This window comes from Phytophthora cinnamomi (assembly GCF_018691715.1).
Source record: "Phytophthora cinnamomi strain GKB4 chromosome Unknown Contig50, whole genome shotgun sequence".
In the NCBI taxonomy this organism is placed as follows: Eukaryota; Oomycota; class Peronosporomycetes; order Peronosporales; family Peronosporaceae; genus Phytophthora; species Phytophthora cinnamomi.
Window position 1 is genome coordinate 250752 of NW_027150983.1, and position 22595 is coordinate 273346.

The following is a 22595-nucleotide window of genomic DNA, read 5'->3' on the forward strand; positions in this document are numbered from 1 at the left end:
AGTGCGGAAGAGCGCAAGAGTGATGGTGTGGCTCGAGATCTGCGGGATCCCCGTGGAGTTCCCGTTCCCGCCCTACGACTCGCAGCTCGTGTACATGGAGAAGGTGCTGCTGGCGCTCACGTCCAAGCAGAACGCCATCCTGGAGAGCCCCACGGGCACGGGCAAGGTCCGCCAGTCTTTGCAGATCTTATAAGAAATCCCTACTATAACTTTTACTTAACGTATTTTATCGAAATTTCTGGGAGCAGACGCTGTGTCTGCTGTGCGCGACGCTGGCATGGCGGCGGCAGCTGCAGAAGACGCTGGGAATGAACGCAACGGCTGCCTCAAGCGCTGCGAAGCGTCCGGGCGTGACGCTGGCCTACGAAGGCTACGGCAGCGACGCAGAGAGCGACTCGCCGCAGCTGCCCAGGATCATTTACTCGTCGCGGACCCACTCGCAGCTGAAGCAGGTGGTGCAGGAGCTCAAAAACACGTCCTACCGCCCCAGCGTGGCGGTGCTGGGCTCCAGAGAGCACCTCTGCGTGAACGAGAAGGTGTCCAAGCTGCGAGGCACGCGGCAGAACCTCGCGTGTCGCTCCACCTGCAAGGACAGGAGGTTGGTGTCGTGGCTGGCGATGCAGATTAAGGACTGGTTCTGATCAGGAGATGGGTGCTCTAGGTGCATGTACAAACTCGGCTTCGATGCGTACGCAAAGAGGTCCAAGAAGCAGGCGCAACCAATTATGGACATTGAAGAGCTGGTGACGACTATGAAGGAGAAGACTGTGGGTGCTGGGCGTATAGTCGGCGTCAGGCGTGATGATTAACGGTGATTTGTGCCCGTTTTGCAGATTTGCCCGTTCTTCCTGACACGGAATATGTTACCTGAAGCTGAGATTATTTTCGTGCCGTACAACTATCTTATTGATCCTATGGCTCGTCGCTCAATCGGTATTTCTATTGAAAACTCGATCTTGATCTTCGACGAAGCGCACAATGTGGTACGCACACGTTGGAGGCTTGCATATATGTACGTGGGCTGTTGTTTAATATGCGTGAACCGTGGTATGCCCAGGAATCGATAGCCAGTGAAGCTGCGTCCTACGCGCTTTCATCGAACGACATATCTGGGTGCATTTCTGAAGTTGACACCTTCATCAGGGCTCTGCAAAACAATAACGTTCAACTGGAAGCTGGCAGCAATCTAACGATGGAGGTATGGATATTATGCTTCTCTCTGCGCACATGCGATAATGTGTCTAACGATACCCGTGCTAGTCTACTCAAACGCTCCGAGCGCTCTTCATGGAGATTGACAAAGGTCTTAACGGATTCCCGCTGTCCTCGAGTGGAGGGTTCACGAAGGTGAGAACAGCGTACAATAAAATTAACTCCAGTGCGTTCGATTCACTGAAGCCTACATTGTTATGCATTGTAGCCGGGGCAGTATATTTTTGAATTCTTTGAGCAGTTCAACGTGAACTTCGAGACATGTCCGCTTGTTCTCAACATGATTGAAGAAATTATAGAAGTGGCACATGGAGGAGATGATTCGCAACGAGCTGCTTCAAAGCTCGATACGATGCTGTCATTTTTGGGTACTATCTTTCGAAGCAAAGAGCAGCATCTGCAGGTGACCCTCTTTGGACTCGCTGAATTCGTCAGTAATCCAACTCTAATATTCGATTTTGTTTTTAGTCAGCAAAAAACTATAGGGTTCACATTCAAGAAGTCCGAGAAAGGTGCGTCAAGATGCCTCCTCATGACCCGAAGTAATCTATTAACTCCTGGGGAAATTTCCATAGCAGGTATTCAAATGCAGGTCGCCTGTTCAACGGTGGTCGGAAAAATAAGACGACTACCCGTGTCTTCAATTATTGGTGCTTCCATCCTGGAGTAGCTTTCCGTGAAATTTGCGCCAACAACGTCCACAACGTTATCCTAACGAGGTAAGGTTGATTATTATGAGTCAAATTGATGTTGGTATCTAATTACATCATTGTCGATGTGTCATAGTGGAACTCTTTCTCCGCTTGATACGACGGTCAAAGAGCTCGGGATCGACTTCCCGGTACGCCTTGAAAACAATCACGTGGTTGACGCCGATCAGGTTTGGGTGGGTGTGGTGGGCACTGGTGTGACTGGCAAAAGATTGAATTCAAGCTACAATTTCCGGTCGACTGAAACTTACCTTCTGGAACTGGGGAACACAATCGTGAATTTTACTCGTCTCGTTCCCCACGGTTTGCTTGTCTTCTTCCCTTCCTATTCCATTTTGGAGGAGAGCATCGACAAGTGGCGGCGTCCCGCAGTGGGTGAATCAGCTTTATCGATTTGGGACCGCATCGTCCAACAGAAGCAAACATTTGTGGAGCCGCGGGGTCGTGCGGATTTTAAAGCAGTGGTTGATGAATATCATCAAGCTATCACAGACAATCCGAAAGGAGCAGTATTTTTTGCTGTGTGTCGAGGAAAGGTACGACTGTAGGACGTACCATTTCGGTCTTATCTTGTGAACTTAATTGCGTATGTGTGGTCTGTGCTGTGAAATAGGTCAGTGAAGGAATTGATTTCTCAAACGATAAAGGACGAGCAGTCGTTATCACTGGCTTACCTTTCCCACCAACGAAAGACCCGAAGATTGTTCTGAAGAAGAGCATATTGGATGAATCAGTAGTGCCTACTGGAGAATTGGTAAGTAGTTGGACGTCGCCAATGTATTGCCAGCAATCCGCTAACATTCTTTCGTGCTAGAAACTTACTGGCAACGCGTGGTATATCCAGCAAGCGTCGCGAGCAGTCAACCAAGCCATTGGACGTGTCATTCGTCATCGGCATGATTATGGAGCCATCATTTTACTGGATGAGAGATTTGCGCTGAAGCAGCAGCAGGAATGCTTATCGAAATGGTTGCAACCCTATTGCCACACATGCAGAGGCTACGGTTCGTGCGATACCCTTCAACTGTTGTGTGAAGCTACATCGGTTACTTACCGTGGTGTAACATATTTGCAGGTGAAGCACATATTGGATTGACTCGATTTTTCAAGAACAATAAAGCAAGGGCAGTACCAGAGACATCTGTCAAGAAGGTGCTGCAGCAGCCCAAGTCTATTGGATTGTCGAAGAGAGCGTTGTCAAAGGCTTCCAAGGTGTCATCTGATAGCGATAGTGAACAGATTAGCCAATCCACGAATGCGTCGGAGCTGTCAGGCTCTCAAACGGCGATTGGAGATGGCCAGTCATATGTAAACCCACAGCTTCTTCGGCATCCTCCTGATCCTGAGATAACAGGTAGGTTTGGCGTTGTGTTACTGATTCAGTACAAATTGGTCTGGTTGTTAACCGACAGATATTGCATTATTTCAATGTTTAGAACCCAGGAAAGCAGTATTGCCGCCTCCAGCCATGCCAAGGCCAGTTGTCCATCAGAAACGGTCGTTGGGCTCACTGCTCATATCTACATCCAAGTCAGCAATGGTCAATACAACGTCTTCGATTGCACGTCCATTTACGGCACCAAGGATCCTGAACGGAGATGGTAGCGTTGATAGCGCCATTGTTGTCGATGGGGATGACACGCAGTCGTGGCAAAGTGCAAGACAACAATTTTCGGCTAAACAGGAAACTGGCGCTACACCAGATGGAGAGACGACAGGCGAGAAAGTGTTTGCAGCCGAATTTCCCGCCGTGGCAAGGAAGGTGCTTCAGCCTGCTGACGTCCCAAAACTGTACGGCTTTGTGCGACAGCTTCACGCTGGAGAAGATTTCGATGCAGCTTTGAGTGGCATCTGTGATCTTCTTCGAGAACCAGCCTGCAAGGAGCTATTGGACTTGATGCCGAAGGTATTGAATGGTGCCATGTGCGATCGGTTTATTGAGGCTGCCAAGAGCCATGGACTGGATATCACAGTAGCTGGCGGTGCTCAAAGGGGCTCTGTTCAAGCACGGTCTAAAGACATGTCAACGTTCTTCGAACGGCTTCAGCAAAAGCGGAGGAAGACTCAGCATGTGCACATTCCAACGGCAGCGATCATCAAGGACCCACAATGCGTTGTGTGTTACGATATCACACGCAAGGCATTTGCCTCACCACATTGTGGCCACATTTGCTGCCATCCTTGTTGGAAAAAGGTAATCAACCATGGATGCGATGTACGGGTGTGGGAAAATGGAGTATACTGATTATTTTGCTAATCGACTAATGCAGATGGAAAAGGATGGATTCACCTCCTGCCCGGTGTGCAAGGTCCCAATCAAGCTAGAGCAACTAAGTTTGATTCGAGCAGCGAAAGATTCGTCAGGGCGATATGCAAGCGGGAGGCACGCTTGACTTGACGAGTCCTTACCGACCAAGAGAAATGGGAATGTGGTGAGCGGCAACCCGTGTCTCGTCACTTTAGTGCCTCCTCGAGTGTTGAATTGGATTGTCAATTCATCCTGATCCGTTCGTGGTGGTTTTGGATTCCAGCCTCAGATGATCCACGGAGTCGCTGCTCACACAGAAAACCGATCCTGGAGCTTGGTGTGCATACCCCGCTCGTTTTCGCGCCACGCTCAGTTGCGTGCCCCGCACTTGCTGCAGTGGTGGCATCCGTTATGCATTTTGGAGTCCGATAACGGTTCGAGCTCCAACGGCCCAACGTAGCGTTCAGAGTCATCTGGCTTGAAACGGATGAATCCGCTGCGCAGCAACGGTATTAATAGGCGGTCAACGGCACACCTGCCAACGGCAAACGACAGCGCCCTGGGCGTGGTCTGCTAGTGCACGGCTTGGTGGTGGCAACTCCTGGTCTTCGCGGAACAGTCTGACCGTCAATACCAACCAGCTCTTCAACCAACGCTGAGGCCAACTGGTCGTTTCGGAAACGCGCGGGTCGTTTTGCACAGTAGGGCAGCAGCTGCCTTGACTGGCGGGTGACCGGTTGTTGCATCGACTGGCATTTCTGCGTTCCGACCTTGGCACATTGCCCCACCCGACGATTGCGGATTCGAGATCACTTCTCGACTTCCCGTCCCTACGGCGAAGCATTCCCCACAGTCACGCCTCTTCAGCTTGCTGTATTCCACCTAAACGTTTGTTGAAGTGTCCCACCGACACACTTCAACACGTAGCTGGTCACTCAACTCTCTCCTTCATCTCCAGTGTCCCAAGATGTTCTTCGCAAATGGCTTCGTTGAAACAGACCGACGGGCGTCGGCTGTAGGCTCCGAGGAAAGTGACATTCTTCGCGAGCTGCTCCTCGAGGGCGAGTTTGCGTCGCCCCGGCAGCTGCCGCCCACACCCGCCAAGCTGTACGGGGATTCACTCGGTGCTTCGACTCCCGGCCTCTCCAAGCGCAGCAACCAACAAGTTGACGTCTCATTTCCACAGATCTGTTTCGACAACTCACCCCACTTCACGCGCTTGCAGCCGTTGTCCAGCCGCAGTTGCGCTAGCTTCTCCTTGCCAAACCAGTCTCCGCTGCCCGCCTCCGTTGTCAATGCGATTGTCTCGCCACCTCGCGTGTTTGTTCAAGAGTTCGCACGTCTTCCGCAACCGTTTTTCCAGGACAGTGTGTCAATGGACTCGGACATGCGTGGAGTCAAGTCCGAAAAGTCCGGTGTGTCCTTCTTGACGTCATGTCTCCCACCTGCACCGCTGCCACTGCTGACGATGCCCCCGCTCAAGAAGAAAAAGTCGTCAACTGCCGCCACCTCATCCTCGAGCAATGACAGGAAACAACTGCGCTGCACATACCCCGACTGTCCCAACCTTCGCCGCTCGGCAGGTTTCTGCAATCGTCACAGTGGCAAGGTCTGCAACATTTCCGGCTGCAACAAGTCCGCCCTCAGTCGAGGCAAGTGCCCTGAACACGGCGGCGGCTCGCGCTGCAAGAAAGACGGATGCTCCAAGTTCGCACAAACGCGCGGTCTGTGCAAGTCGCACGGCGGAGGCCGCCAGTGTAACGTCAGTGGCTGCACGAAGAACGCTCACCAGAACCGGTTGTGCCGCTCGCACGGTGGAGGCAAGCGGTGCGACTACTTCGGATGCCCCAAGTGGGCCCAACGCTCAGGATATTGCTGCGCCCACACCAAAATGAGCTCCAGCGGTCCAGCTTCACACGGCGAGTCGCAGCGCTCCCACTCCAACATGCCAGCGATAGTCACGTCGTCCCCAGCTTCGTCTCTATGTATGCTACCCGCACCCGTCCCGTCACCAACCTTGCTGTCTCCGCACCGCCTCTTCTCGCTCCTGCCGTAACTCAAGGACCCCCCGCTTTCCACACAGTGCCTAGCATCGGGCCAGACACGCTGAGACCACCACCGTCAAGCAGACAACCCCATCTAACCGCGCCGCTCCGCAACCGAAGCGAGCAAGTGCGCCGATCGAGCGCCGACCGCGTAGACTGCATTATTTACGTGCCGATGCACGACTACAGACAGCAAGCGCATCAGAGTAACAAATCCAAAGGAAGATGTATAAAAACCCAAAGCTGCTGAACTCCTCAGCTCTGCCACTAGCATTTCGCCCTCAAAACCCGTCGTCTGCACCTCAAAGCAGCGATCTCCAGCCCAGCCACCAAGGGCGTGCACCACTTTCCTCTGCATCTACACGGGGGTGATCACGCCGCGCTCCACCAGGTCGGGCACCTCCGCAGCGAGCCACGGAGCCAACTGCAGTAGCAAAAAACAACAACAGTCAGAACCCGGTCAAGGCCGCAAGTGCAGCAGTGTGTGTGTGTGTGTGTGTATGTGCGCCTCACTCCGAGCGCGAGGGCGTGCGCGACGCCGAAGCGCGGCACGTTCTTCTGCCAGAGCGGCGCGAAGTGGATGGTGAGGCAGATCTTGCCGCCGCGGTACATCTTGGACGTCTTGCCCTCGAGCTCGGGGATGCACAGCTCCGGGTTGGCCACGGGATACGTGGCTGGGATCTCGAACTCGAGGTCGAACTCATAGCGCAGCCCGTTGTGGAAGGACCAGCACTTGCCCGTCCAGCGCGTGCCGGCCTTGTTGGACGCGATGGTGAACCAGTCGTTGTCCGCCTCCTTGTTCATCTTGACGTACTGGATGAGCGCCAGGTACTCCTCCTTCAGGCGCTTGGTCCACTGCTCGCCGTCGCGCGGGCCCGCGCGCGTGGCCAGCAGCGGGATCTTCTGCACCGTGCGCTTGGTGCCCTCGTCGATCGGCGCGTCCATCGTCGTCCTGTGCTGCTTCGGAATTGGCGCACACGTGTTTCGGGGACAGAGGGCGACGGATGGCCCACAATGATGTGTGCGGAAGACATCGCGCTGAGCTCAGCTGAGCTCGACGCAAAGACCCGTTAAACATGACGCCCGAGCCGGCTGGGCGGACGGAATCGCCCCACCCAAGCACGTGTTGGCAGGCGTTTGCTGGTCGGCTGGCAGAAACACGCACTGTAAAGTCAAGTTCGACCAGCATGTTTCCAGGCGACCTACGCGCGACCTCGTGGTCGCCGAGCGTGGTGTTCAGCATGCAGCCTTCGTGCAGACTGTCGTGGTTGCTGCAGTAGTGTGCATGCAGAACGGAGAACCCTGCTTCGACTGAAGTATGTTTCGGGCTCACGTGAAAAGGCAGGAAGGAAACATGAGATGCATCTGCACCTCGAAGTACGATGTGAGCCGAGGCAATTTCGACTCTGCAGTCTACTTGGTGAGCTCGACGAACTTGCATGCTCGTGATCGCCGAAGCACGCGCGACGGAAGCGACGCGAGGATGGCCCCATCGTCTGCTGCGGCGGAACTAAAGCATGGCAACGAGTGACTCGAATCAGAAGCAGCGTCTTGACGTGTCTGCTTCGCGGAGCCGTCGAGCACGGACACCAAAGACACGATGCAGCAGGCATGTGTGAAGTCCGACTGGTGGCACTGTGTGAAGTCTGACAAGCGTCGGTGCAGGCCTTGCTGCTGAGACTTTCGCGGTGCCGGACTAGGCTTCAACTTCAGTAAATGGGAACAGCTGCTCGGGACGAACCTTCCGCTGCTTCAGTTTTACGACTGCAACAGTGGCAGTCATCGCAATTTCACCACAGAATTGCTTGGCGCGCGGCGATCCTGCCGTCCCGCTGTCCGTTTCAGGCGCAAAGAGAACCAGCGCTCAGTACAATCGGTGACAGCGTCGCTCATTCGGTGTGCATGATCACGCGGCAACATGCTCTCACCAAGACCATAGGGCCAACAGGACGGACTTCTAGGCGAGCGCGTGCTGCGCTTGACGGAGTCGCGTCTGTGCTGCCAAGCAGCATCCATGGAGAACGCTTCTGTCGCCCTCGTTTCCTTTGAGCAGCTTCCAATGCACGAACACCAATTGCTCACATTTCAATTTACCTCCGCTGAAGCGCATCGACCACTTCGGGCTCCTCTGTTCAAGATGCAGACTCCGTCTACTCTTCGCCTTGTGGCGCTGGCATCGCTCGCCGTCATGACTGCCGACGCGCAGCTTGTCGGCACCAACCAGGCCGAAACCCACCCGACACTCACGTCACAAAGCTGCACCAGCAGCGGATGCACCGACGAGGACACGTCCATCGTGCTGGACGCCAACTGGCGCTGGCTGCACAAGGAGGGCACGTCCACGAACTGCTACACCGGAAACACGTGGGACAAGACCATTTGCTCGGACCCCAAGACGTGCGCGTCCTCCTGCGCGCTTGACGGCGCCGACTACACTGGAACCTACGGTATCACGTCGGAGAGCAACAGCCTGAGCTTGAAGCTGGTGACGAAGGGCCCTTACAGCACCAACATCGGCTCGCGTGTCTACATGATGGAGTCCGATGACACGTACAAGGCCTACAAGCTGTTGAACCAGGAGTTCACATTCGACGTGGACGTGTCAAACCTCGACTGCGGTTTGAATGGTGCCCTGTACTTCGTCGACATGGACACCGACGGTGGCAAGAAGCGTTTTACGGGCAACAAGGCTGGTGCCAAGTACGGCACGGGGTACTGCGATGCTCAATGTCCTCAAGATCTCAAGTTCATCAGCGGCGAGGCCAACATCCTCAACTGGACGGCCAGCGCCACCGACAGCAACTCCGGCACCGGTAATTATGGTTCATGCTGCGCCGAGATGGATATTTGGGAAGCGAACAGCATCAGCAACGCCTACACTTCGCACCCCTGCTCGGTGACGTCGAAGGCTGGTGGATCATACCGCTGCGAGAGCGCGACCGAGTGTGGTACGGGCACTGCTCACCGCTACGATGGCCTGTGTGATAAGGATGGCTGCGATTTCAACCCCTACCGGATGGGTAACAAGACGTTCTTCGGTCCTGGCTCGGACTTTACGATCGACACCACCAAGAAGTTCACGGTAGTAACGCGTTTCATCACGGAGGATGGCAGTGCGTCAGGCACTCTGAGCGATATCAAGCGGTTCTACATCCAAGGCAGCGAGACCTACGAGATGCCATACTCCACGTGGTCAGGCCTTAAGGATATGAATTCGCTGACGGATAAGCAGTGCTCTGCAGCGAAGAAGGTATTCGGCGATAAGGATGACCACAAGATTAAGGGTGGACTTGCTCAGCTCGGCCTCGCGATGAAGCGCGGCATGGTGCTTACCATGAGCCTATGGACCGATCATGCGGCGAAGTGCCTGTGGCTGGACTCAGACTACCCGGTCACCGCCGACGCATCAAAGGCCGGTGTTGCGCGTGGCACGTGTGCTAAGACGAGTGGTGACCCGGACACTGTCGTCTCCGAGCAGGCTGATGCCACCGTTGTCTTCAGCAACATCCGCTTTGGAGATATTGGCACAACTGTGGATGGTATCAGCACCGATTCAAGCAGCAGCAGTACGACAACCAAGACGAGTGCGTCGGGCTCCTCGTCGTCTCCCAGTGCTTCCACAACGACCTCTGCTCCATCAGCGTCAACTGAGTCATCTGGTTCATGGACATCGACCAAGACGACTGCTCCGTCCACAAGCACATCCACCAAAAAATCTAGCTCGAAAACTTCAACCGATGCGAGCGCTGAGACTGGTGCAGATGCTGACAACGCGTCCACTTCTTCTGTAGCGGAGTCGAGTCAGGATACAAGTGAGACTACCGCCCCTGCGGACGCTAGCACTGGTACGGACAGCCCATCGACCACCGAATCTGGCTCGGGAAGTGCTAGTACACGCGCACCAGCTACCAAGACTAAGGCGCCGGCCAAGCAGTGCAAGACGAAGGGCTACTAGACATTGGTGTTTAGATGTTACATTTCCGTAGTGACGTGTGCATTTGCTTGTCGTATGAAGTTGAGCGAGGTTGCTAGCAGAACAACAGCGCCTGGGGCGAATAATGAGTTTGTACGTTGTTTCAGCTTTGGGTGTTGTATCCGTACGTGACATCGAGGGTGACGATATTTTGTGCCTTCAGCTTGACTATCTGCGGCAAATGTTGAAATGTTTAGCGCGAAAACTCGACTAAAAACAGCCAAAGTAGAGCTGGTGCGTGATGCACGAACGACTTACTTCCTCACCGGCAACATTGAGAGGTGGGCTCACGGTCGAGGTGATCGCGGTAGCATCAGTTTGGATAAGGAATCTTCGGACCAACAAGCTGTTTCCATCTGGCCAGTCAACGCTGACGTTGATCCTGGTCCGGCTCAACCTATTATAGTTGGACGCCCCGATTCGGAAACGCGCCTGCCTGCACTAAAGCCACCACTGCATTAGCGGAAACGAAGGTGGTGAACACCCAAGGGAGTGCAGCCTGCACTGCAGGGGCCATCGTCACGGGTAGAGGAGAGCAAGATAGTCGATGAAAAGCGATATTTCTCGCACGAAGGAAGATATCGCCAAACCAGCTGCGTGCAGCAGATAGCTGTTGATATGGGCTTAGCTTGTCGTGGTCACCCCCTACAGCGCTCGAGACCAGTCCCCAATGATCGCACTTGAGTGCGGCCCAGCCGACGAGCTTGCCTTCGCCATTCACAATTCAATTTGCCTTCGCCGAAGCCCATCAACCACTTCTCCGGTTAACCTTCCACGATGCAGACTCCGAGCGCCCTTCGCCTCGTGGCAGTCGCGGCGACGGTCTCGCTCGCTGCCATGACCGCAACCGCACAGCAGGCCGGCTCGAACACGGCTGAAAGTCACCCGTCCCTCACCACGCAGAGCTGCACGAGCAGTGGATGCACTGACGAGGACACGTCCATTGTGCTGGATGCCAACTGGCGTTGGTTGTATGAGGTCGGCACCACCACGAACTGCTACACGGGTAACGAATGGGACACGAGCATTTGCTCCGACCCTGAGACTTGTGCATCCAAGTGCGCGCTCGACGGTGCGGACTATACTGGAACGTACGGCATCACGGCTGACACGGAAAGCCTCACCCTCAAGCTGGTGACCGACGGTGCTTACAGCACCAACATCGGCTCTCGTGTGTACGTCATGGAATCGGACGATACCTACAAGGCCTACAAACTATTGAACCAGGAGTTCACGTTCGACGTGGACGTGTCGAACCTCGACTGCGGTCTCAACGGCGCCCTGTACTTCGTCGACATGGACACCGACGGCGGGATGAGCCGCTTCTCCGGTAACGCCGCCGGCGCCAAGTACGGCACGGGCTACTGTGACGCTCAGTGCCCGCAGGACCTCAAGTTCATCAGTGGTGAGGCCAACATCCTCAACTGGACGGCTAGTGCTACCGACAGCAACTCGGGCACCGGTGAATACGGATCGTGCTGCGCTGAGATGGACATCTGGGAGGCGAATAGCATCAGCAACGCGTACACTTCGCACCCCTGCTCGGTGACGTCGAGTGCAGGTGGTTCGTATCGTTGCGAGAGCGAGACTGAGTGCGGCTCTGGTGACAGTCGCTACGACGGAGTGTGTGACAAGGACGGCTGTGACTTCAACCCGTACCGGATGGGTAACAAGACGTTCTTTGGTCCGGGCTCGGACTACATCATTGATACGACGAAATCGTTCACGGTGGTGACGCGATTCATCACTGACGATGGCACTGCGACGGGAACGCTGAGTGAGATCACTCGCTTCTACGTGCAAGATGATGTCAGCTACGAGATGCCCTACGCGACGTGGTCGGGCATCGAAGACATGAACTCGTTGACGGAGTCCCAGTGCTCTGCTGCGAAGACGGAGTTCGGCGACGAGGATGACCACAAGGCCAAGGGCGGACTCGAGCAGCTTGGTCTTGCGATGAAGCGTGGCATGGTGCTTACCATGAGTCTGTGGACGGACAGCGCTGCCTATTGCCTGTGGTTGGACTCGGACTACCCAGTGACTGCTGATACCTCTGACCCAGGTGTTGCTCGCGGCACGTGCGCCACGACGACGGGTATCCCTGACGATGTCATCTCGGAGCAGCCCGATGCCACCGTCGTGTTTAGCAACATTCGCTTCGGTGACATCGGCACCACGGTGGACGGGATCAGCTCGTCAGACGCCTCGACGTCCACCAGCACTTCGACTTCAACTTCAACAAGCAAGTCAACTACATCACCGTCCACATCAACTAGTTCCGCGGACACTTCAGCGTCCACCAGTGCGTCCACAACGACGACTTCCCCGACCGCCTCGGTCAGTTCCGCGGACGACGAGTCACCGTCCAGCAGCACGTCCACAACGACGACTTCTCAGTCCACATCGCCGTCTACTACTTCGTCGGATGCTTCAACGTCGACCGGCACCTCGACTTCGACAACTACAGCTTCCTCGGAGGCCAACGGGGCTGACAATGAGACCGACTCCGCCTCTGAAGTCGATGCTGAAGCCAACTCGACTGCAGAAGAGAGCTCCGATACTGATGCTGCTTCAACTGCCACGCCGGCCCCGGCCACGTCGACGAGTTCGTGCAAGGTTCGTGCTCGCAGGCACTAGACGTGAGCAAAGGGTGTCCAAGTGAAGATGGTTCTGGACTGTGTCGTGCGTATCGTAGTCGTAAGATCTAAAGTGATCAGCCTCACGTAGTAAGATTGGGTTAGACTCCTAATGGAAATGTAGTTTGCTCTAGAATTGGGTGTTGCAACTTGTACTTAAGTAACAACACAGCCGCACTGAAGAAGGACGACATGTCACCTCAGCCTGATCGCTCAGGTGACTCAACCTGACGTGAGCGAATTGTACATGTAATAGACCGGATGGGAACTTCACAAGGAACAACATTTCCATTAAGGATTCTAACGCAAGCTACAGGTGCTTCAGCTCTTAGTTCGACACATAATCGTTCTCACACATCAGAGTTTAAATGGCATCTAGTGGCGGCGCTTGCACGAGCTGGTGGACGTGGTGGGGGCCGAATCGGTGGACGTATCGGGAGTAGACGCGGACGACGCAGCCTCCGTATCGGGAGTCGACGCGGACGACGCAGCCTCCGTGTCGGCGTCAGCACCGACCTCCTTCGGGTCAGCCTCCTTGCCAGTCTCGGTAGTGGCCGCCGACGGCGTGGTGGCCTGCTTTGTGGTCGTCGTTGGGGTCGTCTTCTTGGTCGTCGGGGTCGTGGTGGTCGTGCCAGCCTTGATGCCCTTCACCGTCGAGCCGATGTCACCAATGCGGATGTTGCTGAACTGAACGGTGGCGTCGGCCTGCTTGGCGATGACCTCCTTGGGGACACCGGACGTCTTAGCGCACGTGCCGCGCGAGACACCAGGCTTCGAGGCGCTTGCCGTCACGGGGTAGTCCGAGTCGAGCCACAGGCACTGGGCGACGTTGTCCGTCCACAGACTCATAGTCAGCACCATGCCGCGCTTCATAGCGAGGCCGATCTGCGCGAGGCCGCCCTTGGCCTTGTGGTCGTCCTTGTCGCCGAAGAGCTTCTTGGCAGCCGAGCACTGGTCATCCTTGAGGGACTTCATGTCCTTGACGGCCGAGAAGGTCGAGTGCGGCATCTCGTGGGTCACGCCGTTCTGCACGTAGAAGCGAGAGATCTCACTCAGAGTGCCCGTGGCCGTGTTGTCGTCCGTGATGAAGCGGGTCACCACCGTGAACTTCTTGGTGGTGTCAATGGTGAAGTCCGCGCCGGGACCGAAGAACGTCTTGTTGCCCATTCGGTACGGGTTGAAGTCGCAGCCGTCCTTATCGCACACTCCGTCGTAGCGGTTGTCACCAGAGCCGCACTCCTTGGCGCTCGAGCAACGGTAAGCACCGCCAGCCTTGGACGTCACTGTGCACGGGTGCGAAGTGTAGGCGTTACTGATGCTGTTCGCCTCCCAAATGTCCATCTCGGCGCAGCAAGCACCGTACTTGCCGGTACCGGCGTTGCTGTCGGTCTTGCTGGGGGTCCAGTTGAGGATGTTGGCCTCGCCGCTGATGAACTTGAGATCCTGCGGGCACTGGGCGTCACAGTAGCCCGTGCCGTACTTGGCGCCAGCCTTGTTGCTGGGGAAGCTCTTCATGCCACCGTCAGTTTCCATGTCGACGAAGTACAGGGCACCATTCAAACCGCAGTCGAGGCCCGACACGTCCACGTCGAAGGTGAACTCCTGGTTCAACAGCTTGTAGGCCTTGTACGTGTCCTCCGATTCCATGACGTACACGCGAGAGCCAATGTTGGTGCTGTAAGGGCCCTTCGTCACCAGCTTCAAGCTCAGGCTGTTGCTCTCCGACGTGATACCGTAGGTTCCAGTGTAGTCGGCGCCGTCAAGCGCGCAGGAGGACGCGCACGTCTTGGGGTCCGTGCAAATGGTCTTGTCCCACGTGTTTCCGGTGTAGCAGTTCGTGGACGTGCCCTCCTTGTGCAGCCAGCGCCAGTTGGCGTCCAGCACGATGGACGTGTCCTCGTCGGTGCATCCGCTGCTGGTGCAGCTCTGAGTCGTGAGCGACGGGTGGGTCTCGGCCTGGTTGGTGCCGACAAGCTGCGCGTTGGTAGTCATGACGGCGAGCGAGGCCGCAGCAGCAGCCGCCGCGAGACGAAGAGCACTCGGAGTCTGCATCTTGATCAGAGAAGCTGGTAGTGGTCGATGCGCTTCAGCGGAGGCAAATTGAATTGTGAGGACACCGTGAGCACGCGCGTGGCTTCCGTCCTCGTGTTGGGACAACCGGAGCGATCAGAGAGCACCCGACGCAGCGCCCGTGGCACAGACAGCGCGGACCAGCGCCGTAAAGGAAGAGCTGTCCATTAATCCGCTTTTGCTGTTAGGGTGGCATCCATTTGGTGTCCAGCTGCTTTGACAGCGCCGTGGGTCGCCCTGCTATTGAGACTGGACCAGATTCTGCCGCGCTTCCAGCTGGCCGGTGAGTGCGATCAAGATGTGCTAACAGCGAAATGCTCGCTTCTACAGTGTACTAGTACCTGACTGCTCGAGTTTGGCTTTGACTCGCGCATCAACCCAGCGAGTGAGTTTGTTGAAAGTCGCGGTCCCGAGTTGCAGGCCTCAACACAGACCGACCGGCCGTGTTTGAAGCATCGCCAACATGTCGGCTGGATGCTCCAACTGGTGCTCGAAGAGCATGTGCGGCTTCGACAGGTGTATCGGTGGCCTCAGATTGCTGACGTCCACAATCTCAGGTGGTTCTGGTGTTCGAACGCCGTTCGAAGGCCCAGAGAGGAGGAACGACGACGCAGCGAGCCGATTAGGTTTTCTTTTCGTTGTGCTTCCGATTCAAACTTAGCCGCAGCATAGGGCCAATAACGGGGACTCTGCGGCAAGTCCGTGGACTTTGCTCGTCTCCTTGCCATGGAGTCCTTGGGCTCTTGTGATGGGACCGACACACTCAAGCCTTGAGCCGCACATCGCGAAAGCATGCATGGCGTCGACTTCGCGCGATCACTATCACCGGCGGAAACTTCGCACGATGCGGCGCAGTCTGTGCCAATGCCTGCCAAGAGCACCTTTACTGAAGGGGCCATCGTCAACAGTATATGTACACTAACGTTGATGAACTTCCATCCCATGATCGTCGGCAAAGGAGTCTCGGGGGGAAGCAACGAGACGAACTTCCCGCCTAAAGGACATCTGCTGCTGTTGTTGTCACGGAGAGCTGACTCGGGCATCCAGCATACACGTACACGGTACATGTGTCGAAGTGCCTCGTACATACATTCAATAGCAACTGTATCGATGGTTGAACTGTGCTCAAGTTTGCCATTCTGCTTCGACTCGCAGGATGCGAGTCTCACATGTACGAGTGAGGTAGGAGTCCTGCCGCAGGACTTGCTCGTCTTCTGGTTCGTAATCTACGAGGCCACACCGAGTGACAGCCTGTCACTGACAGGTCCCTCCACCAAACTCCGTCCCTCCGATTCCAGTCAAGATGGTGATCAGCGCTTGCTTGGCCATGCCCGCAACGACGTCGCCCAACCGCCTTAGCCAAAACCGACTGCGTTTACTTTACAAGACAATAATCAACCACCCTGCGCCTCAAACCAGTGGCTGTACATGTACGCGGAAACTCGCTGACGTCACATCGCCTTGGCCGCACCTCGGCGGAGCTCGCGTCAGGAAAACAACTGTATCCATGGGCTGATCCAGAAGATACTTGGATGGTCCAATGGACCAGACTGGAAGCCCGCCACAAAATAACAGTTGGTTCTGCCGAAGCATTGGGGCTGACGAGTGCCTAGGCTCAACGCCATTGAGAACACCCCACCTCAAGACCTGGCAGTGAGTCACTACTTTTTCTCGACATGTATCATGTACCGAGTCACAAGTGACTGAGGCGTCATCGTGGTACCTTCCCCATAGATACAAGCTATTCGGTCCTCAGCAGTTCATGTTCGTTCATTTCGACATGCATCATTAGCCGTTACCACTCTCACTCCGCTTGGGTTTGGTTGTGGTTCCGAGACTCGCCGAGGACGTGGTTGATTGATTACCAAGTGAAAATACTCCTGGACACGGGATCGAGCCGTTGCCAGACTGCCTCATGCTCACTACGTTTGACTGTACAGCCTGCTCAGTTAATAATGTGATCGAACCTGGGAGGACACGAACGTGGATCAACGACGATACTGTAGTATTTGCTGCTGCAAACAGGCATTGGGCTTCATTCTTCAACGACTGCTTGCCTCTATTACCAATTTGTGAGGTCTTGAAAGACACCAACGCCCCATCATCGGTCAAAACATTTTTATCGACTACCCACGCTGGTACATGCGAGGTTAGACATAAGTTAAAGCAGAACAAATTACATTCATGAGACCGTTATTCGAGTAACAACGCTTTAGTTGGAGCTCGGGCAGCCAGCGCCAGGTGTCCGAGTCTGAATGTCCTTCACCAGAGCATCAGAGAACTTCTGGTCGTCCATGAAGGACTTCATGTGAAGAATGGGCTGCACACCAACGTCCGTGACAGTCTTTCCCTGGATCAGCTCGCTGTATTTTTGCGGGTAGAAGTTCGACAGCGGGTCGACGCCAGTCGCGCTCGCCGACACGCCTTCCACCACGCGGAACAGAGCGTCGATGTCGTTCATCTTCATGAACGGGCATGTAGCACAACCACCAGCAGTCGAGCAACCCTCACCGCCAGCAACACCAGGCACCAGCTCCTCGCCTTCCGTCGCGACAGCATCTGCCGAGACAGGGAAGATAATTTCAACCTCGGGCTTGACTCCTCCCTGTTGCGCGTTCAGCGTCTCCTGCACACCGCGCACGATGGCCGTGATCATGCCGGCCTCCGTGCCCAGCACGAAGCTCAGCTTCTCTCCGGACTGATTCTTCACCGCCTCCGCCGTCTTGGCCTTGATGAAGTTAAGGATGTTAGAGGTGGAGCCCACCACGCCGCGACCCTTGTTCTGCGCCTCCATCGCCAGCGTGAACATCTCTCCGGGCACCTCGAAGTGCGCCGTGTGGTAGGCGTGGCTGTACTCGTCGCGCACGCGCTGGGTCACCTTGTCTCCGAACATGTGGTGTACCACGCAGTTGCCCTCCTTAAAGTAGTCGAAGCGCGTGAGCAGCTCGGCGATGGTGCGGCGGTTGTGCTGCGGGTGGATCTGGCGGATCTTGTCGTCGGGGAGCTGCGCGATGTGCTCGAACATTTGCTGCAGGTTCTCGCCCATGTACGTGTCGGGTCCGTACCAGACGTTGACGTCTGGCACCTGCGCGAAGGCCTGCAAGACCGTCTGCACCACGTTGGAGGACGTGCAGGTGATCGTCGGCACGAGGTCGTGCGCGAAGGCCTTGCTGCGCAGCGACGTGTTGATGTACACGATGTGCAGGCTGTTGGGCGTCTTGGCAGCCTTGGTGAGGTAGGCCAGGTAGGCCTGCTTCTCGGCCGACTCGGCCAGGCTGCAGCCGATCTTCTGCTCGGCCAGGCGGTACACGGGGATGTGCTCGAAGCCGTTCGAGTCCAGGTTGGCGCGCACGCTCTCGGACATGAAGTCGACGCCCAGCACGGCCACCGACTGGATGCCCTTCCTGGCCATCTTGGCGGCGGCCTCGCCCATGGCCAGCGAGTCGGCGATGAACGTGTGCGGCCACGAGAGCGACGACAGGATGCCCTGCAGCTCCGGGTCCATGTAGAAGTGCGCGACGATGCCCATCTTCTTGTCGTGGAGCAGCGCGTCCAGCTCGCGCACGACCTGCATGTCGGGCTTGAGGTAGTTGGCCTGCGCCTCGGCGAACGAGCCCTGGGCGGACACGCCGTCGGCGGACACCAGGATGGAGGGGAACGGCCGGTCCCAGGACGCGGCGAGGGACGCGGGCGCCGCGGCCGTGGACTGTGTGCGGGCGAGACGCGCGACAGGCACGCGAAGGCGGCGCGAGGAGAGCTGCAAGGCGGCGCGCATGCTGTGACTAGGGGGGGAACGAGGTGTCCGAGCGCGGGCGAAAGCGGAAGTGGGGATTGATTGCACTGCAGTGCTGGCGCTCGAGGGGAGAGAGCTTGACCACCAGAAACGGCTGCGGGCATACAAACACGAAATGTAAGCACCTGCTCGCGTTATGCGACGACAGAGCCGAAAAGTGAAAATTGCTGAAACCCTCGAGGTCCGTTTTGTAATTACTCAAAATATAGAGAGCGATAGAGCTTATTTGATTGGTCGAAAAAACGATATCGCCTGTTTGTGGTTAACAGATGGTTGCTGCTCATCCCGCATTGCCAGCACGCCACGTCAGACGCAATCTGCTGGCTTGAAGTGGGGACACGCCTCGGTGACCAGCGCTCAGCAAAGCTGCCAGCTTCGCCACGGTTACTGTCAGTAAGTTGTTGGGTGGAAATTTGGCGATATCTCTGTGGGATGGCATCCACCATTCTCCTGCTCAGCTTGGAAGACCTGCCACAGGAAGTGTTGCCTCGATGCTGTTATCACAGACACAGCTACACGTACATGAACTGAAGGGCCACAAAATACAATTGCTGCGAGAGTTTCATCCCGTGATAGTAATTCACTGAATTTCGGTGGGCAGGCATAGAAATCTTGTATGGGGCGAGTGGATGCTAACCAACCGTAGCGAACCAAGACGCTGTAATAGTTGATGCATTGATTATTGCAGGTTTGTACAGACAGTGGATCACGTGTCGGCCTGCCCGTCCAGCTGGTGTGCTGATCTGGTACAGTAAGCGCGCCCACTTCCGGTACTGGTATAAAGTGATATCCCGGATAAAAAGATGCGATCTATTTGGAAAGGTTTATTGTTACAAAACTTTGGCGGGCGTTTTGGCGCGAACTACTGCACACCAACCATTGCCGTAGAGCAACCGCACAGCCAACCTTTAGCAGGTTTTCATTACAGAAATAACACAGAGCGACACAAGCAGAAGCACGCCATGGGGGCCTGGATGAAAATACATCAGAAGCGAGGTCTCATCGAGAAGGCAACCGACTGCCCCACGATGTCACAAGCGGCGCTCGCAGCATGGGTTAAAGCGCACTACAAACTCAAGCGCGCGCCAGCCCAGTCGACCGTCTCGGACATACGCAAGAAGGCCGCGTTGATCATGAGCAAGGACTACGGTGATGGCAACCGCCGCAAGCCCGTGAAGGTGGCCTCGGCGGAGCTGGAGACGCGACTGTGGGCGTGGATCCAAGCGGTGGAGGCTCACAACGTCTGTCTGTCCCGCGAGCTGATAAGGGTGAAAGCAAGAGACATTCAGCGTGAGCTGTGTGACGCGTGGGAGCTGGGGTTTTCCGACGGCTGGCTTACTGCATTTGAACGGAGGCATCGCCTTCGCTACCGTAATCGGCCCGGCGAGGCCGGATCCGCTGACCCCGCCGCCGTGGCCCAAGGACGTCAACGCCTCCAAGAAATCACGGATCTCTACCCTCCTAAGGACATCTACAATATGGACGAGACGGGGCTTTGCTATGCAATGGCCCCGGCTCGGTCTATTTGTACGAAACGGGCGCGAGGGGTCAAGAAGAAGAAGACCCGTATTTCGCTTGCTTTCACGGCCAACGCTGACGGCACGGACGCGCTACCGGTGTTGTTTCTGGGCCGCGCCAAGCAGCCCCGTTGCTTTGAGAAGTGCTCTGCTGAAAGCCTCGGCTTCTCATACCGGGCCAACGCAAAGGCCTGGATGACAGGACCGATTTTTCGTGAATGGCTACACAATTTGGATCGGGAAATGCGAGCAGCAGGGCGTCATATCCTGCTGCTACTAGATAACGCGTCTTCTCATAAGACGGGCGATCTGGTGTGTACAAACGTTTGCGTGGAGTTCCTACCGCCGAATACAACTACCTTCTTGCAACCCATGGACGCCGGCATCATTGCACTGTTCAAGCGGGCGTACAGGAGAAGGCAGCTTCTCTGGGTGTACGAAAAGGTCAAGGACGTGAAGAAGCTGAAGAAGGAGTCCTACGCCGTCGATTAGTTGCAGGCAATGAGGTGGAGCAAGGAGATTTGGCAAGAGCTGCAGGGTAAGTCGGCCATAGAAAACTGCTTCCGACATACTGGTATTGTTTTTAACGGTGTAGACGAAAGGTGCGGCGATCCCAATGGCACTACTTACGACGAAGACGTCAACGTAGAAGATATTATAATTCGTGCTTCGCAATTGAGCTTATAATATATATTTTACGTGTGCTTCATTGCGGTCCCTTTAAAATAAAATTGCAAATCTTGGGAAATGGTCGGACCTCGTTACCGGAAGTGAGAGCTTTTACTGTACTGTGCGAACTCTACCGTATCGGGCACGCGCACCCGGGGGAAATGACACATGCTGGCACAAATCCGGATATCTTTCCAAATTCTGAGCCAAATGACAGAATTGTGCACACAAAAGATTACTACCACTCAGAGCAGTAACAGCTCAGCCACGGTAGGCGGCAACAAAAGCATAGCCGACAGAGGGTCATCAGCATGCTGCAAGAGGAGTACCAGGGCCCCGCAGCACAAGAAGACACACATAACAATTTAAAAAATTGTTTTCATTCGTTTCTGTTTCCCATAGTCCTTATATCTTCTTCTAGCTCTCGCTTATTCTTTGCCCAATAGTCTCCGAGCATTTGACCACACGAAAACACAGTACGCATGGGTGTCCTCCATCCTGACAACCTCCCAGGTACTGGCTTTCTTCTTGTTGTAACCGACTATGATCTCGTGGAGTGACGGTTCAGATTCAAGTTTTGGATCCCCGCCCGCTGCCTTCAGCTCGCTGGACTTCTTCGTCAACTTCACGGTGAGCAGGGTACCATGGTTGGCTATCATGCCACGATTAGCGACGAGAACCTCTTGAATGACGTCTGCATTCTCCTAGAACACTTATGCTATGGTCCGGGTGAGACCCTCGTGGCGCTTCCGTTTGCCAGAAGTCATCTTGGTCTTGGAGGGAAGGAGACCGATTCGAAACTGTCCTTCACTCCAGAAACCACCCAACGAAAAACCCTCAATCCGCATACGCTTCACAAACTCATCCACATGTTTTCTTCAGACGCTGTTGGTGGTTCCTCCTGTCAGAGCACGAGCGAACACCATCCTGGCACTGACGACCGCAATGGATCGGGTAGTACCACAACGATCGTTCCTGCACCTCCCACTGCAACAGAAATTGCTATCGTATCGAGCAGTGTCTCTCCTAGCGTACGGCTTGTGCTTCATATCAACTGGACCCCCACTCTCTTCACCTCCGATGGAAATCCTTGCTTGGAATCGGATGAAGAAGATACACCTGAAGCGGAGGATGGGTTAGACGAAATCTCGTCTTCCGAGAAAGAGGAGGAAGAAGTGTAGAAGCTAAGCAAGAGGACTAACTGCTACTGAAAGAATTGGCAAAGGTAGAAGCACCATTGAAACTTTATAAACGCGTCCGAGGTAAGACTTGTGGTGACATGAATGTGATATCCTCGAGAATTATGCCGACACTGTCAGTGTCAGGATAGATCATGCTGACAGTGTCAACATAAATACACAATTAAACATATTGTGATTTTATTGTGTAATCATCAGTTTATTCGATGATGTCGAGCTGCATGCAATGATGACCGATGGCGGAAATATTTTGCCAGAGAATGAGTTGTTGAGGTCGACAGCACCGCCGACAATGATGATCTGTACTCAGGATATTGTGGACAGAGTAACGCCGTAATGGGGTGCGGTCTGAACATACAGGAGCTCTTCCTTTTCTTTCTCCCCAAGCCATGGTGGCAGCGCAACAACAGGATGGCTGTGTGCGTGACACGAAAAGCGGACCAGTAGCGGTCGTGAGAAATCTGTCTTGCCTTTTTGACGGCAAGCCCTATATGGTTGCCGAATCGTTTTTGCAGACCGTTTC

The 22595-nt window shown here is 55.2% G+C and overlaps 7 protein-coding genes across 9 annotated transcripts; 4 read left to right on the forward strand and 3 right to left on the reverse strand.

Annotated features, from left to right (window-relative positions):
* Positions 1-22: 22 nt before the first annotated feature.
* Positions 23-4315, forward strand: IUM83_06518 (regulator of telomere elongation helicase 1-like; the record flags this gene model as incomplete). 2 transcript variants are annotated; one of them, XM_067930737.1, is made up of 18 exons in its annotated part: positions 23-166; positions 249-598; positions 662-767; positions 834-983; positions 1058-1198; positions 1261-1347; positions 1421-1615; positions 1681-1724; positions 1788-1931; positions 1999-2053; positions 2264-2458; positions 2536-2676; positions 2737-2926; positions 2998-3276; positions 3359-3419; positions 3607-3640; positions 3733-4116; positions 4193-4315. In XM_067930737.1, the coding sequence occupies 18 exons, from the start codon at positions 23-25 to the stop codon at positions 4313-4315; spliced, it is 2823 nt and encodes a 940-aa protein (XP_067789747.1). The 2 variants fall into 2 exon arrangements, with proteins under 2 accessions (XP_067789747.1, XP_067789748.1); XM_067930736.1 differs by having other exon boundaries at positions 1791-1931.
* An 822-nt stretch (positions 4316-5137) lies between these two features.
* IUM83_06519 (WRKY transcription factor 19) lies at positions 5138-6226 on the forward strand (the record flags this gene model as incomplete). Its single annotated transcript, XM_067930738.1, has 1 exon — positions 5138-6226. The coding sequence occupies one exon, from the start codon at positions 5138-5140 to the stop codon at positions 6224-6226; it is 1089 nt and encodes a 362-aa protein (XP_067789749.1).
* A 347-nt stretch (positions 6227-6573) lies between these two features.
* Positions 6574-7160, reverse strand: IUM83_06520 (Ubiquitin-fold modifier-conjugating enzyme 1; the record flags this gene model as incomplete). Its single annotated transcript, XM_067930739.1, has 2 exons — positions 6574-6639; positions 6729-7160. 2 exons carry the CDS (start codon positions 7158-7160, stop codon positions 6574-6576), a joined length of 498 nt encoding a protein of 165 aa, XP_067789883.1.
* Positions 7161-8352: 1192 nt separating this feature from the next.
* IUM83_06521 (putative glycosyl hydrolase family 7 protein) lies at positions 8353-10170 on the forward strand (the record flags this gene model as incomplete). Of its 2 annotated transcripts, XM_067930740.1 has the most annotated exons (2): positions 8353-9681; positions 9762-9866. In XM_067930740.1, the coding sequence occupies 2 exons, from the start codon at positions 8353-8355 to the stop codon at positions 9864-9866; spliced, it is 1434 nt and encodes a 477-aa protein (XP_067789882.1). The 2 variants fall into 2 exon arrangements, with proteins under 2 accessions (XP_067789882.1, XP_067789881.1); XM_067930741.1 differs by having other exon boundaries at positions 8353-10170.
* A 795-nt stretch (positions 10171-10965) lies between these two features.
* IUM83_06522 (putative glycosyl hydrolase family 7 protein) lies at positions 10966-12825 on the forward strand (the record flags this gene model as incomplete). Its single annotated transcript, XM_067930742.1, has 1 exon — positions 10966-12825. The coding sequence occupies one exon, from the start codon at positions 10966-10968 to the stop codon at positions 12823-12825; it is 1860 nt and encodes a 619-aa protein (XP_067789696.1).
* Positions 12826-13199: 374 nt separating this feature from the next.
* On the reverse strand, positions 13200-14876 carry IUM83_06523 (putative glycosyl hydrolase family 7 protein; the record flags this gene model as incomplete). The annotated part of the gene is made up of 1 exon (XM_067930743.1): positions 13200-14876. The coding sequence occupies one exon, from the start codon at positions 14874-14876 to the stop codon at positions 13200-13202; it is 1677 nt and encodes a 558-aa protein (XP_067789880.1).
* A 2230-nt stretch (positions 14877-17106) lies between these two features.
* Positions 17107-18669, reverse strand: IUM83_06524 (putative quinolinate synthetase A protein; the record flags this gene model as incomplete). The annotated part of the gene is made up of 1 exon (XM_067930744.1): positions 17107-18669. The coding sequence occupies one exon, from the start codon at positions 18667-18669 to the stop codon at positions 17107-17109; it is 1563 nt and encodes a 520-aa protein (XP_067789879.1).
* Positions 18670-22595: the final 3926 nt, after the last annotated feature.